Source organism: Colius striatus, chromosome 1 (genome assembly GCF_028858725.1).
Source record: "Colius striatus isolate bColStr4 chromosome 1, bColStr4.1.hap1, whole genome shotgun sequence".
Lineage (NCBI taxonomy): Eukaryota > Metazoa > Chordata > Aves > Coliiformes > Coliidae > Colius > Colius striatus.
The window spans coordinates 153,003,152-153,020,261 of record NC_084759.1 but is presented as its reverse complement, the minus strand read 5'-3'; the positions used below and the strand labels follow the sequence as shown (position 1 = coordinate 153,020,261).

The 17,110-nt window shown below is 52.9% G+C and overlaps 3 protein-coding genes across 4 annotated transcripts; 1 reads left to right on the top strand and 2 right to left on the bottom strand.

Annotated features, from left to right (window-relative positions):
- Positions 1–980: 980 nt before the first annotated feature.
- JOSD1 (Josephin domain containing 1) lies at positions 981–8,340 on the top strand. 2 transcript variants are annotated; one of them, XM_062012563.1, is made up of 5 exons: positions 981–1,057; positions 1,439–2,265; positions 6,461–6,589; positions 6,691–6,885; positions 8,231–8,340. In XM_062012563.1, exons 2-5 carry the CDS (start codon positions 2,081–2,083, stop codon positions 8,328–8,330), a joined length of 609 nt encoding a protein of 202 aa, XP_061868547.1. In that variant the 5' UTR covers positions 981–1,057; positions 1,439–2,080; the 3' UTR covers positions 8,331–8,340. The 2 variants fall into 2 exon arrangements, with proteins under 2 accessions (XP_061868547.1, XP_061868537.1); XM_062012553.1 differs by lacking the exon at positions 981–1,057 and adding an exon at positions 1,071–1,186.
- Positions 8,341–10,746: 2,406 nt separating this feature from the next.
- Positions 10,747–12,720, bottom strand: TOMM22 (translocase of outer mitochondrial membrane 22). Its single transcript, XM_061988950.1, has 4 exons — positions 12,592–12,720; positions 12,334–12,452; positions 11,873–11,990; positions 10,747–11,458 (listed from the first exon to the last, which is right to left on the bottom strand). Exons 1-4 carry the CDS (start codon positions 12,697–12,699, stop codon positions 11,384–11,386), a joined length of 420 nt encoding a protein of 139 aa, XP_061844934.1. The 5' UTR covers positions 12,700–12,720; the 3' UTR covers positions 10,747–11,383.
- A 182-nt stretch (positions 12,721–12,902) lies between these two features.
- Positions 12,903–16,625, bottom strand: CBY1 (chibby 1, beta catenin antagonist). The gene is made up of 6 exons (XM_061988949.1): positions 16,517–16,625; positions 15,423–15,642; positions 14,871–14,976; positions 14,662–14,783; positions 13,378–13,468; positions 12,903–13,249 (listed from the first exon to the last, which is right to left on the bottom strand). The coding sequence occupies exons 2-5, from the start codon at positions 15,498–15,500 to the stop codon at positions 13,388–13,390; spliced, it is 387 nt and encodes a 128-aa protein (XP_061844933.1). The 5' UTR covers positions 15,501–15,642; positions 16,517–16,625; the 3' UTR covers positions 12,903–13,249; positions 13,378–13,387.
- Positions 16,626–17,110: the final 485 nt, after the last annotated feature.

The window sequence follows — 17,110 nt, the reverse complement described above, 5'->3', positions numbered from 1 at the left end:
AGCTTTCACGGACAGTTGTATAAACCAATAGAAGGGTGAGGGAGCGCTCCGGGTGTCCCTTGAAGCCGCGGGTTCGGCCGCTACCGTGAGGTGGCGGGTCTCGCCGAACCACCCAGACGTCGGGGCTTCGGTAGCTCTCACACCTTGCTCAGGTCGCTGCCAGCTCCCGAGGTCGGTTGAGGGTCGGCAAAGGGACGCACTGCCCCGGGCTCCTGACCGAAAGCCCCTGCGCAGCCCCGCCTGCTCGCCACGTTGAGGGCCGCCAGCGCCAAAGAGAAAGGAAACCCTGCCCGCCGAGGGGTGTTGGGGGCTGGCAGGTGACCCCGGGGCGGCGGGCAGGCCGTCGGGGAAGCTGTCCGTCCCGTTCGTGCGCTGGGTCACGCATCCGCCCCTCAGGTGCCACACGGGCTCCGGCTTGGCACAACGGGAGGGCGAGGAGGATTCATGTTTATTCACCAGGTGGTAAACCGCTTCTGTCGTCCCGGCTCACTTATCTCCGCGCGAGGCTCGGCACTCTCCTTAATTCAGCAGGCAAGAAGGGGAACTAGAGCTCAGGGAAATTAACTTGCCTGAGGTTACGCGGCAAGTGAGCCGAGGGGCCGGGAACGAGCCCCGACTGCCCTGAACCGCACCCCGGGGCGTCTCCCCGCCAAGTCCTTGCCAGCAAACCCAGCCGGCTGCCCGCCCCTCTCCGGGCACGAAAGCCCGCAAGCCAGGCCGCGGGCTTTCGGGGCGCCGCGGGATCGAACCGAGACGCCATCTGCGGCTCTACAGGAGGGGCTTGTCCCCCTCGCCGCGTCGGGGCTGCCCTCATGCATCTCCGTCCCCTTCTCTCTCACTTCCCCCCCGACCCCGCCCGCCACTGACTCCAGGCGGCCGGGCGTGACGTCAGCGGGGGGCGGGCCGCGGGGCACGCGCGCGGCGGGGGGAGGCGGTCACAGGGCGGGGGGGGGGGGGGGGGGGGTTGTGTGTGTATGTAACAGGAGAGCGAGGGGGGCTTCCCGCGCATGCGCGAGCGCGCGGCCGGCGGTGTGAGGCGGCCCGGGCCGAGCAGCGGGTGAGGCGGCGGCGGCGGCCCCCCGCGGGCTCCTCTCGCGTCCCTCCTGAAGGGAAGGGTGGGCGACCGTCTCGGCGGCGAGCCCCGAGGGGCAGTGAGGCTGCCAGGAGAGGGTTGAGAGCGCGTTAGGTGGGAGGGCCTGCACTCGGCGCGGGTTGTGGGGCCGGGCCTTGGCTGTGGGGAGCGACTGCCGCCCCTGGGGCCGGGAGGTGGGGGTAGGGATGGTGGTTGTGCGAGCGCGGGCTGGGGAGGGCCGGCTCGAGAAGGTGCGAGGCAGGCTTTGGGGCTGGTCCCGCCGACTGCCTGCCCTTCCCTTGCCCCCACGGGCTTTATGCTACCTCTTCCCATTGCTAATGGAGACTTCCCTTTGTCGGAGCGCAGGGTGACTTATGAGGAATTGCCTTCCCTGGAGCCTGGACCTGGGGGGTTTTGTGGCCTAGCAAGAAGCAGTTTCCTTTCCCGAGCTGTTGGCATCTTCTTGCGTGGATTCAGTCGTTCTCAAAGGAATGGAGGAATGTCGCTGATAAGTCCTTAACCACCCTGTGCTCCCATAGGCAACACCAGAAGCTGGCTTCATCTTCTCCGCTTTGGCACTCTGGGGGTAGATCTGTCTTTGTTACGTGTGCTTGATAACCTCTTCAGTGGCACTATAGACCAGAGGAGATGGAAGAGAAGGAGCGATGTGATAAATTTCAGCTGGTACACTGAGACTAGGGGGATTTGTATCTTTCGATATTTTTTTCTTTTTTTTTTTTTTTTCTCAGTAGGGGATAGGGAAGTATCGCATTTTATGGGGTATGGGAGGAGGGAGGAAAAATGTGATGCAGATCTTTATGTGGTTTTTAAAACCAGCTATCAGAGGCAATTACTGAATAAACTGAAGCACAAGAGGAGGGTTTGTGAGCTGGAAGCAGCACTAGCCTACAAAAGAAAGGGGCAGTGGTCTGCTGTTGTGACTGTGGAGGAAGAATCTTCAGCCTTCTTCGTTTCTCACCACCTGCTCCCCATCCACCTTGTGAGAAAATGAGTTGTGTGCCATGGAAAGGTGACAAGATCAAATCAGAATCGCCAGAGCCACCCCAGCCACCACCACTGCATATTTACCATGAGAAGCAGCGAAGGGAGCTGTGTGCCCTCCATGCCCTCAACAATGTCTTCCAGGACAGCAACGCCTTCACTAGGGAAACCCTGCAGGAGATTTTTCAGAGGTAGGATACTGTCAGCAATGGCGTTAGCTTGTCCTCTGTTGCTAGGAGGAATTTTCACTTCTTGAGTGGGGGCAAAAGTAGAGCAAAGGAGGGGTGTTCAGATTATGCCACTGCTTTGTGCTGAATGTAACTTCTATTTTCTTTTTCCTTGCCTGCCTCTCTTGTTTTTTCCTCTATGTGCAGAAATACTCTTTAACTTGCATCTTCAACTATTCTGGCTGCCAATTTGTGGTCCAAGGGCTTTATTGCAGATGTTATCACATGGTTTGACTGCTGTCTTCTCCCCCCCACACACCACAATGTATATTTTGCCTGTCTTCCATGGTTTTGCCCCTGCCATATGTAGGTACATTCTCTTGATGTTAGTAACGAATGTTGTGATTGGCTTGAGAGAGTGAAGGCGATGGGGATGGCAAGTGGGTCATCATAAGAACTTCTTTGTTTAGTATGCAATACTTTTAAGGTTTTTGGAAATGAGGAGCATTGCCACATGAGCAATTCCTTATTCAAGTGGTTAAGTGAAGTTCTTCAAATGTTACGTCTTTTTTTTTTTTTCCCCATGCAGTGAGACCCTGTGTACTCTGTCCAACTGGATTTAATTTCAGTAGCTTAGATCCCTGGTTTCTGTGGCACTGCTAGAACGTTTCCCAGCAGCCTCAAATAATTAAAACAGCATTAAAAAACCCCCACATTTACAGGGATAAATGTAAATTATTCATGTGGCCTGTACAACAGCTCATGTCTTACTAAATGTTTACTTTATGCTATTTTGTGGCTTTGTGGAGATTCTGAGCATGCATTTGAAAATTGCGATCACTTTTCATTGATGAGGTAACCAAATGGGAAACTGAGGTACTCTGTGGATGTTGTACCTGCACTGCAGAAGTTAGGCTGGAATACGTGTTACCAGCACTTTGATGGCATCATGTGTTTGTGACAGGTAGCAAATGATACTTTGTGCCAGCAGCTGTGCAGGTAACAAGGGACAAGGCAGCTGCGGTACCCTGTGCTGACAAGTGTGGAGCTGCACGCCTGTTGCTGCTGTCCTGAAAATGGGTGGATTTGTGGAACTGGTGCTTGTCCTGTCAAATGTGCGCCCATCTTTGGCAAAAGGAAGTGTGGTGATGGGCAACGGCAAATGCCGTATCCAAATGCAATTTGTGATAGCGTTGTAAATAAGACCCATGTTGATGAAGTGGAGCTGGTCCACAGCAGGCCCAAGGCAGTCTCTTTCCATTGTAAAGACTCCGTGGTTTTGTTCCAGAGCAGCAGAATTTTAATCACAGATGGATTGCTATTGGCCTGAAGCAAACAAAGACAGTTCATGTGGTAGAAGAAGTGTGATGATCTAATTCATTGGGTTTGGTGAGAATTAGCGTGCAGCATGAAACCTCTCAGGAGGAGCTGGGATGTTAATCTGGAGAATTTTTTCTTTGATTCCAACCTGCTATTGTTCCATCCTGATACTAGGCTCAAGATACACAGATTGGTTCTGCCCCACAGTAGTGTGGAAATAGAGGTGGAAATTCCTCTCAGAAATGGATGAGTTGTAAGCTGTGCATAAGAGTTGCCAGCACCTTTGCACCTCAGTGGTGTTCTTCCTTGGGTCTAGGACTTTGACTTGCCTTTAAGGAGCGTGGATTTAGTCACCTTTATACATCACTCTTCCATATGTCTTTGTGATGTCTAGTCATACTCTGTGTGTTGGTGACATGGGTAAAGGACTGATTAATTTTTTTAATAACCTACAAAATGTTGTAAACTGTGATGATTATTTAAACTTGGTGTTGACAAGGGAACAAAATCAGAAATAAGCTTTAAGTTTTCTTTAGCTTTCACCACATCCCTTGAAGAATGGTTGAAGCGTGTTGTTTAATCATTAGTTTCCCTTTTTGCTGCATCCCATTGCATAAGGTTAGAGTAGTCTGATGGTGATCATCTCAAGTATACACCAAAACTTGATCCAGTCTCCCCTCTGATTTTATAGTCCTTCCTCTCTTCTTTCCTCTAATATAAGAAGTATCTTTTTGATCTTCATCTGGCTTTTGTTGCAGGAAGTAAGATTGCATGTTCCAAATGTCACATGGAGATAGAGACAAAATCTCTTTGCTTCGCTGGAGTCTGTGTATGTCTGTGTTAAGACAACACATTGATGAAAGTTTCTGACTTAAAAAGCTCGGGAGGATTATTCTGTGGATTTCTATCCAACTTTTGTCAGTCTTCCTTGGATTAGTGTCCAGATTAAACAAAGTAAACTTTGGGGAGGCAACCTAATTCCTTGTCTAATCAGAATCCTTCAGCTGGTGGTTGTGGAGTCCTATTTAGGTGTGTGTGAGTTAGAGGCATTGAGGTGACTTAGCGGTTGGACTCGGTGATCTTAAAGGTCTTTTCCAACCTAAATGATTCCATGGCTTTTGGTGAAAGTTTGCTGACAGGTACTGGTTCTTTGAGCGTGTCACCTCTGCTTGTCTGTATCATTTCTGGGGCTCTAAAAGAAGTGGCAGGAAGGAACAAAGAGATAAATGTGCCCTTTCACCTCTCCAATAAGCCTGCCTCCTGAAAACAGTGCCACAAGAGGATGCTTGTGCAGCCCAAAGGGCTCAGTTAATTGTGAAGCTTTCCCAGCTTACCAGCACTCTGTCAGAGTCGAAGCAGTGATCTTGAGGAATTAGTTGTAGCCAAGTGATCTTGCTTTATGGGGATACTGGAAGAGCTGTGACAACCTACAGTCACATCTCTGTGATTAGTGCATTGCATCAGAGCTTTGGAGACTGGAAACTGTGATTCTGTGAAAATGTCACTGCCTTGCTCCAAGTGCCCAGTGGTGGATAGTAAATACCTTTTCCTATTACCACATTGTTTGAGACTCTTCTCCCTTAAGAATTAAGTCGCTTCCCTGGCTGTCCTGCTGCAAGAAAACTCACAGCTGATGCAAAAAGCTATCTGTTTGTGGCCTCTCTAGCCTTGGCTGGGCTGACATTCCCTGCTCTTCATGTTGTTAAATGCCTTATGTCATCAGGGGGGGAATGCAGAAGGACTGAGGGATTTTTTTCACTGGAGGAAAGATGCCTGCAGAACTCACAATGTGCTAAAGGCCAAGCGAAAAAGGATGTGGGGACATCAGGGGCTTTGGGGAATGAGACAATGTGAGGGAGAGGCAGGTGAAAGGTGGCTGCTTGGAAGATGTGAAACATCTAAACCAATAACAAAGTCCTGACCAATCAAAAGAGCAACTCATCACAACAGACCTGATCTCAGGCTTGACTTTCTTTAATTTGGTGTTGCATGACTGTTCTGTTTCCCCATGGATGTTTGTTCATCCAGCTGTTGAAACCCAGCTGTCACCTTTGTGGTAATTCCTCCCATGCCTCATTGTTTCCCCTCCTTACAAAATTTCTTGGGCAGGAAAAAAAACCCCATAAAACAGCACAACTGACTAATTATGGTTTGATTTTGGGATTTTTTTGCCCTGTATCTCCCATATTTTGTGTCTTGCATCCATTTTCTGCATTTGGACAAAGTCTGTCTTGTGTTTTTGTATGTAACACTATGCACTATGATCCTGGATTTTTAGATGCTGTAGTAATGCAAGGGGTGCCTGGGCAAGATTTATGGATTAAAGCTGAAGAAATTTGTTTGCAACAGGGTTATCTGTTTGGTTACCTAGAGGAACAGATAGTTTTCTTTTTGATGCATAGCAGTGGCAATGCTTTAAAAAGCTGTCAAATATCTTCACAGCTTTGTGACTGAATACATCTTTCCTTTACCTGTGAGGGAGAACAATTTTTTCTGCAGCCAATCTACCCTGCCTCTTGTTATCCCCTCCAGTCTTCAGAGCTGCTGTTGACTGTTGAACTCTTGAAATAGCAATAGCTGTTTTTTCTAAATGGCAAACAACCACAAATTGAGGCAAAAATTCTTGAAGCATCCTTCAGAACCACCAGTTCAAGCAAGGAGTAAAAAGAACTTCTTGCCTTGTGGCCTCTTTCTTATCACAGATAGGATCTTTGGAGGCTTTGTACCTCAGAGTTACTCTTAATGCATTGTTTAGCCCTCTCAGCCCCTTTGTTGAGTGGTAAGTGGGGATGGAATAGTTTGTGTTTGAGGACAACAGCCCTGAGCAAGTCACCCCTTCCCACTGTGAGATATGGGTTCAGTGAACGCCTGCTAGAGCAGTCTCCTGTTGTGTTTGCAGGCTGTCTCCCAACACCATGGTGACACCCCACAAGAAGAGCATGCTAGGAAATGGAAACTATGATGTGAACGTGATCATGGCTGCGCTTCAGACCAAAGGCTATGAGGCGGTTTGGTGGGACAAGCGCAGGTACCGGGAAGTCGTGTGGTTCTGGAGGTGGGCGCTGCCTGTGAAAACAGGAAAGGGATGACTCGAATCTTACCGCTGCCTTATGTTCTGCACTCTTTCAGGGATGTTAACGTCATAGCCCTGTCTAACGTGATGGGCTTCATCATGAATCTGCCCTCCAGCCTTTGCTGGGGCCCCTTGAAGCTCCCCCTCAAGCGACAGCACTGGATCTGCGTCCGGGAGGTAGGAGGCACCTATTACAACCTCGACTCCAAACTCAAGGTGCCCGAGTGGATTGGAGGAGAAAGTGAGCTCAGGTAGGAGTTTTGTAGCCTGTTCCTCCTCAAACCCTCCCTGTTGGAGGTGGGGCATCTGTCCTTAAACAGCAATTGAAACATATGTGGTTGACCTTTGGTAGGAACAATGTGAGAGAACTGAGATTCTTGTGCTTCTGCTTTGATTTATACCCCATCTGCACAAAGCTAGGAAAATTATTTCAGCAGTGGCAATAGCTCAGAGGAGCTGGACTTGAGCTCTGACATGGGTGGGGCTCTGTCACTAGTGAGGAAAGGAGAAGCCAAGTCTGGTATTAGTGAGTGACACCTCCAATGAGACACGCTCTGCCTCACTTTCCTCTTGAATCTAAGAGGACTAGTATTCCTTTCCCTCTTTACCAGCCACCTCTGTGTACATTCTCAACGAAATGCTTTTTCAGATTTAAAGTGCAGCCTTATCCCCCAATAGCAGTGCAAGTAGCTCATTAGGAGCTGCCCTTGACTCCTCTCCCCTCTTTAATCTCAATGTGAGATGGTTGTTGTAATTAACATCTTGCCTGCTCTTAGCTGATATTTAACTTCCATCCTGTTGTGAAGCCTGTGAGCAGTTTTGATGTCTTCACTAGATGTGTTCTGAGGTCAGGATTTAATGTGAGCAGTGTTTGCAGAGCCTCCCATCACATCAAAGTCTTGAAGTCAATGTCTTTTGTGAACTGGCCTAAAATAATGTGGTTCTGGAACTGGTGTCTTCTGGTGGATTATGCTGGGTGTGTTGTTCTTCAGCAGTAAATAAGGGATTTCTATGTAGGTAGAGTTATTGACATCTGGGCCAAAAGATGCCTGAGAAAACATTGACTTCACTTTCATAATTGTTGGAAATAATCCAAGTTGGGGGAGTGGGGGGAGGGTACATGCAGATAGGGGCAGCAGAACCACATCAGATGGCCAGGAGGTACATTGCTGCCACAGCCTGTGGTAATGACATCGAAATGATGGAAGGGCATTTTCCCACAAGTATTCCAGAATTGTTGGAGTTACTATAAAACACAGTGGGACTCTTCAGCTTAGAGGTCTGAAAAAACTGAACTTGGTTTTAGCTTGATTTATTTTTTTTGCCACCTTGGAAAACTGGAAAGTGACATGTATTTAGGCTTATCTCTGCTGAGGTTAAGAGCTTGTCTCTCTGCAGTAATTTTGTGGGTAAAGGTGTGTTGAATCAAGTTTTTTTTTTTAATACTTGTTCAGGGTTTTTTTGTCAGAATAATTAATGTGTGGGGGGTTCCTCCCATTTCTTGTCGTCTTTGCATGGCTTGCTGCGTTTGGTTGTTGTACAAGACGCTGAAGTTCTACATGCAGTAGCCCTGACTTCAGTTTTTCTTTGTGATAGGAAATTTTTGAAACACCAGCTGAGGGGAAAGAACTGTGAACTCCTGTTGGTGGTGCCAGAGGAGGTGGAAGCACACCAGAGCTGGAGGGCTGACGCGTGACCCAAACTGACTCTATCCTCCCACTACAGCTCTTCCCCTTCACTGAACTCCCAACGTCCTGAACCCTGGAAAATGGGTGCCCCAACTCTCCTCATCTGGAATTCCCTTTGTTAGGCTCTTCTCTTCCTTCCTTGGTGCAATAGGGCAACGTCGTAGGACATTGCGGGGTGGGGAAGAATTGAGGGCAGAGTGGAGGAAACTGGAAGCTGCTCACTTGAATCGCAAAGGTGGAGGAGCTGCGTGCCCTCTGGCGAGTAGGAAGGCACGGAGCTTGTCTTTGTGGGGTGAGGGTGTCTGGAAGGCTTTTGGCATCTCTCTTTCCCCATGTGGTTTAAAGTTGCACGTGGCAGGATGCTGCTCCCTTGGGGCCTTGCTGGGGAGGAGCACACTGCAGCCTCTTCACAAGTCTCTCCCTCCAAAAGCAGTCATGGTGAAGAGGGTTTGCAATTCCTACGGGTCTCTCAGGATGCTGGCAAACACTAGGAATGGTAATGGTGCTCAGCATGACCTTCTGCAGCTTAGGGTTGGCTTGTGCCAGGAATTAGAACCATAATAAAAACATTGTCATCTTTCAAGAAATGCCTTGGGTAGGCAGAGGATTTTTCCCCAGTGTCTCCAGGGATTGCTGTATGTGGCTGGCTAAGGTGACATGGAAATGGTGAGAGCAGGCTAATTGAGGAGTATCGAGTTTCTAGGCTGGAGAGAAGCCATAGTCTGCTTGGGTTTCTTTCTGCTACGTAAGGTTTGGGTGTTTGGGGGGTTTTGCTGTTTGTTCTTTAACATCTCTTTTTGGTTTTCTGCATGATCACCCAGTAGTTTGGGGGCTGCTTGGGCAGAGGAATAAAACTGAAGGGGTTTGGAGAGCAACTCAGTCCTTTTTATTTTTCTCTTTCCAGAAGCCTAGCCCCATGGTCACAAACATCATGCAGAGTGTCCAAGAAAGAGGTAAAGTGACTAAGGAAAGACACCGGCTGAGGAGGGGAGCCTTTAGATTAGTCAGGCTTTGCCCTTTTTACAGTTACTAGCTGATAATGTGGGAGATGCAGAGGGTCCACCAGAACCTTGGGGCATCAAGAGATGCCCTGGCCTGCTAGTTGAACCAGCCTCTCTTCCAGCATTAGCTGACAAACATTCCATTGAGACAAATCGCTTTTTCCTCTCCAACCTTCTGCGGGGAAGAGTGATGAGACCTGGAGATGCACAGAGGAGTCTCCGCTGGCTGGTTCCCTGGTCGAGCCATAGCTCAGTCATGCTTTCCACAGCAAGAGGAGGAAATGCTGAAGTGGGAGCAGACTTTGCTGCATTTAGCGCTTCCTGCCTTCCCCCATGGGATATCTCAGCTCAGCAGCTACCTCTTGAAGGACCCTGCTCCATCATGCAGGGAGGTCTCACTGTTGCTGTTCAAGCTTGGAAAGGAGGGGCCACCTTTGAGAGACCACCAAAATCACACCTTCCTGACAGAGAACAGAGGCCACGTGAGGCCAGGCCAAGGCTGTTCACTGACCCCTGGGTGTCTGTTGGGCACTATCTTGCAATCTCTGGAGCACAGCCTGGAGGAGGGCATTTAAATGGCTCTTTATCTTTTAAAGACCCGACTTTTCTATTTAAAAAGTCCTATTTCGTAACACATTCCAATGACCAAGAGCAGCTGGCAGAGGTTTTTAACTGCTTTAGAGGCAGGATGCACAGCCCGCAGGCGTTCTGCTCCTCACTTGAAGCCATCTCTTCAAGGTTGGGGGTGGGGAATGAAATCTCAACTGCACCCTTTTCTATGCTGATTCAAGCCGCACTTTGGAGCAACCCCCGTTTGCATGGAAACTGCAAGCTGATGGAGCAGTGCACAATATGCAAAGATGTTTTAAAATATTTTTGGGGCTATTTTCCTTTCCTGTGTCAGCTCCTTTCCCGTGGAGGGGCAGGTGGGGCCGGGGGAGAACAGTGTGATCCAGCTGCTCAGGTAAAGGGAAGGGGTAGGATCACACCGCCATGTGGCAGCAGGGAAGAAGCCCGTGGTTTGTGTGGGTTTTTTTTCTTGCTTGTTTGGTTTTGTTTAGAGCCTTGTCTTGGGTTTGTTTACAGAGATGTATTTTGTTTAACCAAATATTGAAAATGGAGAAAAAAAAATGTTTCCATATAAATGTCCTATCTCTTCTGTATGTTCAACTGAATTGTTCTGTAACAAAGGATGTAAAGGAGAAATAAAGTTTGGGTTGGTTTTTTTTCCTTGGGTTATAAAACTCCCTCATCAATTTGAGTTGAGAACCTTGGAACTCAAGGGAATTGTCTCTTTGAGAAGCACCTCCTTCCCCCCCCTCCCCGACTTCTCAGCTGTCCAGTCTTTCCTCCTTGCCCAGTCTACCCCCTCCCTTGCAAAGCCAGCACCAGCCCTGAAAGAACTCAGCCTTTCTCAAGGACCTCTATTAAAACCACACGGCACAGGGTGGATTTATTTCGTATTTGGTACAAAAAAAGATGCAGCTGGTAGCTGATGTTCTACTTGATGAGGCAGAGGATCAGCAGGGATGTGATGGTCTTGAACCTGTCCTGCTGCTCCCACATGTCACACACAAGAAGCTGCAGGACAGAGATGTCCTCCCAGCATGGTTGCTGTGGGGTACAGCTGCCCCCATTCCTCCTTCCTTTAGCTTGCCTGTTGGGAAAGTCACTCCTCCTGACATCCTGTGGCTCTTAGTTAGCCAGGAAGGGATTGAGAAGCCTGACCTGTGCTCCGAGGTGGGAGATGAGGAGGCTGGAAGAGGAACTCCCCCAGTTCAAGTCTGTAACCGGTTATGGTGTAGTGATTGAAGAAAAGGAAAGACTCATGACTTCTACAGCGAGGGGGAAGGATGCAGACAGGAGCTGTCAGCAGGTCCAGAGGGGGTGGGAGCTTCCCTTCCCCTCATTATGAACAGGTCAATGTCCCAAAGGAGAACCGAAAATAAAAACAAATGAAAAAACAACCCAAAATGCCCTGACCCAACAAATCAACAGTTCAGTATATCATGATCTCAAGGTCTTCCCATACAACACGAATCCAACGCAGCTTCTGCAGATTAGATCTTTCCAGAGAGAGGCGGCAGGGCCCCGGGCATTCCCCCTGAGAGCCCTGTGTTGGGTCCAAGGAGTATCTGGAAGGGAAACAGTGAGCTGAGGGGCTGCAACAGCAGGGGCCAGCCGCTGCCGTGCTGCACTGCCCTCCCCTCCTGCTTGGTGGGGTGGCCGAGACAGTGCAACTCCACTTCCACCCCTGCTGTAACAACAAAGTTAAACGCTTGACCACACCAAACATGACCCAGGTGGGTTTGGACACTGTGGTGTGAGGCTTGCATGCCATCTTTGCCACATGCTTTGGCCCAGCCAAAGCTGGGTTGTGTTTGCCACCAGTTCGTTACTGGGAATCAGCAAGATGGGCCCATTGGAACAGCCCCTAGAGCATCTGGTGCAGTGAGAGAGGCCACAGGCCACAAACTGCTCCCTGTGCCCTAAGCTTCAGCAAGTGAGCTGTGACAGGCCAGCGGGGCAGCAGGGTGCTCCTGCCTCACCTGTCGCTGCTGCAGCTGCTGCTGCTGCTCCATCTGCAGTTTTTCAGTTTCAAAGACAACGGGAAGAACCAGAATCATGAAGGAGGTGGTCCCGATCCACAGAGCTGCCCTGGAGAACCTGGAGAGAACAAAGCACGCTAGGAACAGGAATCAGTTCCTGGGCTGCTTCTGACGGGCGCTGGCAATCTCCCGCGTCTCCTTTTGGGGCCTCAGACGAGGCCCTTCCCCCCGGTTCCGCCCCCGAGCCCCGGGGAGGCCACTTCTCCCCGGCCTCCCGCGTGGCTTGGCCCAAGCCGCCGAAGAACAAAGGCTTCGGCCCCGCCGCTCCCTGCCCGCCCCGCACTGCGCTTCCAGCGGCCGCAGCCGCGGCGGGAGGCTGCAGAGCCGCTCTGCAACCGCCGGGCCTGGCCCCAGGCCCCGCTCCCGCGGGCCTCCCGCCCGCAGCCGCGCGGCTCCTTCACCTGTACATCTTCTGCGCGACCGTCAGTGACAGGTCGAAAGTGGCTCCGGCCGCCGAGCGGACGCTCTCCGGGAACATCTCGGTCAGCCCCCACAGCCGCTCCGCCAGCGTCTCGTCCAGCTGCGGGGGCACACACCGCGTCAGACCCGGCCCGGCATGGCTCGGCACGGCACGGTTCGGCCCTGCGCACGGCCGGGGTCACCCCGCCCGGCCCCAGCCCAGCCCGGCCCGCTCGCCCCGCCGCCAGCCGCCCCGCTACCTCCTCGTCGTCGTCTTCCTCCTCCAGCTCGTCCTCCAGCTCCTCGGCCTTGCCCGGGCCGCCCGCGGGCAGCAGCTCCTCCGGCGCCAGGGACGCAGCCGCCGCCATCGCCGCCAGCCAGGGACGCAGGGGGCGCCGCGCCAGCGGAAGCGGAACGGGGCGCGGCTCCCGCCGCCCGGCCTGGGCGGGAAGCAGCGGCCCCGGGCGGCCGGGAGGACTGACCGACGCCTCCCGCACTCCGGCCCCGCTGCCCCCCGGCACCCCCAGCGCGCAGCACGACCCGTACGTAGCGAACACCCACAGAATCTCGCTTAAAACGTATTTGTTTTTAATGTGAAAGACGCAAACCCCTTGAGAACAGGCATCCTGCTGTCTGCACAGGCAAGCCCTGAAGTGTGTACCGGCCCCCACAGGCTCCCAGATGTAGTGGGCAGGCGGGGGGAAGTGTGTCCCTGCATTTTAAATCAGAGCACCAGGAGAGAGGCCGGCCCAGAGCTGGATCCGCCTCCACTCAATGCTGTCAGGTTGCCTTAGGAAAGGGGGTACGTACTGCTGGTCAGCGGGGAGGTCGTGTGGGCAAGGTCAAGTGCTCTGAGACAAAACGCGAGCGCTAACTGACAGCACAGCAGTGAGGCTGGAGGCGTCAGTAGTCATGGACCTGTGGAACAAAGTACCTACACATGGGCATCAACATGGCTGCGAGGCCCAAGCCAGCCTCGGTGTCCCACCGGCAGGGGAGGCCGAGACTCAGAACTGGCCTCTTTGCTCCCCTGTCCTCTTAGATACCTCTTCTCCCTCACTTCCTCCTCCGGCTGTGGCTCTTCAGTTCCTCTAGCTCCTTCTCCATCAAATGGCACTCGGCTGTGGTTTCAGAGAGCTGTGAGGCACAGCAGACAGCAAGAGTGAGCTATTCCTCCAAGTGAGCTATTCCTCCAAGCCCCCTACTTTGCCCTACAATATCTCACGGGCCTCAGACACGAAAGCGCCTCAGACACGAAAGCCCCTCAGAGGGATCAGAGATTGCTCTCCCTCTTGGACAAGCACCCTCGTGCCTCGGAAGCTTTTCCCCTTGCCCATCACAACCCTTGCAGAGATGCCACTGGGATTTGCAGCCACGAGGCGTTTGAGTGAGAGGGAAGCTGGGGTTTTGCGTTTCGCGTGGAAAATCCAGAGAGCAGCTGGAGCTTCTGCCAAGGGCCACAAAGAAATAAGCTGCAAAAGCTGCCTGCCAGTTTTGAAACACGGGGAGTATGTAAGGAAGAAAAACCATGAAGGAACGAGTATCTATCTGTTCAGACTTGACCTAAAGGCTGAATCACTAAACAGCCTGAGAAGACACGTGTGTCCTATTTCACAGAAAATGTCTCCAGCTTTCAAGCACAAAAGCTGTGACCTCTGGGCAAAGGTTGACTTTGGGTTTTTTTTTTAGGGAATCCTTTCATCCATGAGTTTACATATAGAACAGACGTCACACCGTTTGTCATAGCAAATGGGAGCTTTCATCTTCTCTGAGCAGAGAGAGTGGCCATAACTCAGTTTCACACTTAGGGCAGAGACCAGAAAAACACCATACTCTACACAGAACGGGAAAGAGAGACACAGCACTTGCACGGATCTCTAATCTCTAATCCTGCCATGGTGTTCAGCAAAGCCTCTGCTGCAGTTGTCACCGTTGTCTCGTGCAGCAGGGTAAAGCAGGGAGAGCAGGGTGCAGGGAGAACAGGAACAGCCTCCTTTGACAGTCCCAGCACCCTTTGCTCGGACAAGGGGTAATGGGATGAAACTGGAACACAAAAAGTTCCATTTAAATATAAGAAAAAACTATTTTACTGCGAGGGTTCTGGAGCCCTGGTACAGGCTGCCCAGGGAGGGTGTGGAGTCTCCTTCCTTGGAGGTCTTCAAGACCTGCCTGGATGCGTTCCTATGTGACCTGACCTAGGTGAACCTGCTTCTGCAGGGGGGTTGGACTGGATGATCTCTAAAGGTCCCTTCCAGCCCCTACCATTCTATGATTCTATGACTCTATGATTTCCATTGCCACGGGCAGGTGACAGCTGGGCAAAGACTCACCATGTCCAGCAGAATATCCACCTTCAGCCGAAGGACGTTGTTCTCTTCCTCTAGCTGCTGGTTTCTTTTACGCAAGCGTTGAATTTCCCTGCGTTCCCCCTGATTCTGTAAGCTTCCTGATTCTGTAAGGAAAGAAAGAGATCAACATGCAGATTGCCAGCCAAGCGTGGCCACTTCAGATCATCAAAGAGAGCTGAGCTGCACTCTACCTGCCATCCACTGGCCATTTTCAAACTTCAGGCTCTGGCCAGCAATGTTCATAGTGGGGCTGCCGTACTCCAGGCCCAGCTCAATCTCATGGGTCGATCTATCCAGCTGAAGGGAGGAGATCACACTCAGCATTTTACAGAAACCCAAAGCCACCCCCTGCTCTCCCATTTCTTAGTGACTGGCGTTCCAGTGGGAACTGCTGGTCTGACTGACTGGCCCTGGAGCTTTGGGCACATAGTGCTGTTATAGAAGACTGGCTCTTCTCACCACTGTGCCTTGCACTTTCTCCCGTGCAAACACACACTCATCTGCCTGGGCTGAGACCGCTGGTGAGAAGTTTTAGGTGACGCAGTTCTGGACTGCAGGTGGGGAGGTGGTGATCCTTTCCTGAGCTACTCTGTTTTCACCTTCGTATATAGCCACCAGTGACCAGAAACGGTGCCAGGAGGAAAGAGGCACAGCTGGGAGCTCTTGCAAGGGTTATGGCGCTCACTGGCAGGGGCCACCCAAGCAAGGATTGCCGCAAGAGTGCCATGGGCACTGGGACTCACGAAGTGCAGGTTGGAGAGAGAGGCGCATTTGCGGGGAGGGGTCTTCTTTGGGCTGAAGGTGTTCCCGAAAAGAGGCATGGTGTGCTGCCACCCAGTCCCCTGGGGCAGGAGGGTCCTACCAGCAGGCAGCTGGCGAGACAGCCGTGTCAGCGGGGATGGATGAGCTTTCCTCTAGCCACTTGGTTTTCTGGCACTTCTGCTGACTTTGCCTGGTTTCCACCTAAAAAACAGACCTGACGTGACTTCTCCTCATGCTGTGCACCCCTGCACTGCAGAAGCGCTTCACTGGTGGTTCAGGGGGAAAACTGCTGTCAGCTGCCGCCACCCTGACAGGACCCTGACAGGTCTGTCCCTGACACGACCATCCTTGACAGGACTCTACCTGACAAAACCCCCACTTACAGGACTCTCCTGACAGGACCTTCACAGGATCATCCCCTGACAGCACACCCACTGACAGGACTCCCCCTGACAGGACCCCCAGCGATAGGACCCTCCCAGATAGGATGCTGAAAGGACTCTGACAGGACCCTCCCTGATAGGACTCTCTCTGGCAGGACCCTCCCCTGGCAGGACCCTCCCTGACAGGACCCCCACCAACAGGACTCCCTCTGGCAGGATGCTGAGAGGACTCTCCCTGACAGGACTCTCCCTGGCAGGACTCTCCCTGGCAGGACCCCCACGAACAGGGCTCCCCCTGGCAGGACGCTGACAAGACGACCCTCCCTGTCAGGACGCCCACCGACAGGACCCTCCCCCTGTCAGGACCCAGCCGGGCGCGCGCCGCTCCCCGCCCGCACGCGGCTCCCCTCGCACCTTCCGCCGCCACGTGACCGGCTCGAGGCCGCCTCTGACGTCACTCGCCCCCCGCCGCCCCCCGCGCAGGCGCCCGCGGCAGCGACCGCAGCGCCACGCGGCGCCCCCCTTCTCCCCCGCTTCACCCCCGCCCCGAGGGGACCGGAGAGCCTCGTGCGCCTCGTCAGGCGCTTTGTTCTCGTTCCCTCCCGGCATCTTCCAGCGGTCTCCGCGAGGGCCCGCTCCCCGTCCCGTCCCTGCGCGGCAGGGGGAGGCCGGGCTGTCCATGAGAGTTTCACCTGAATTGCGGGGCGGGGAGAGGGGGAAGAGACCTCTCCGGCGAGCCGCGGTGTTCCCGGAGTGCCGCCGCGCCGGTGCCTTCAGCCGGCGGTCCCGCCGCCTGCCCCGGGAGCGGTTTGCGGCCGCGGCGTTGCCGTGGCGACGCCGCTCCTCCCCTGCTGCCGTCTCGGGCCTGGGCGGCGCGGGGCCGGCAGCCGCCGTGAGGGGAGGACGGCCACGGGCGCTGCGGCTGGGCCTGGGGTTGCCGCCTCGGCAGCGACACAGGGGTCCGCGCCGGAGGGCCTGTCTGAGGGGCCTAAGGCAGCCGCCGCGGACTCTTGCCGTCCCGGCTCGGCGCCCCGAGCTCGGTCCCTCTCGGACCCGCTGCCTATGGTTCAGTGGAGAAGGATGAGCCGGTGCTGTGGAGCTCTTTTCCCGGTCGGGCAGCGTCAAACCTGTGATATTCTGCCCGCCGGTTCTTCAAATTCTTGAGCTGTATGGAAAGCTTTTAAAAAAATGTTTTTGTAGATAAACAACGAAACGCCATAGGCAGAGAATCCCTGGGGTCCGGGACTGCGACGCCTGCAGGGAATGATGGCTTAGGAGTTGGGGAG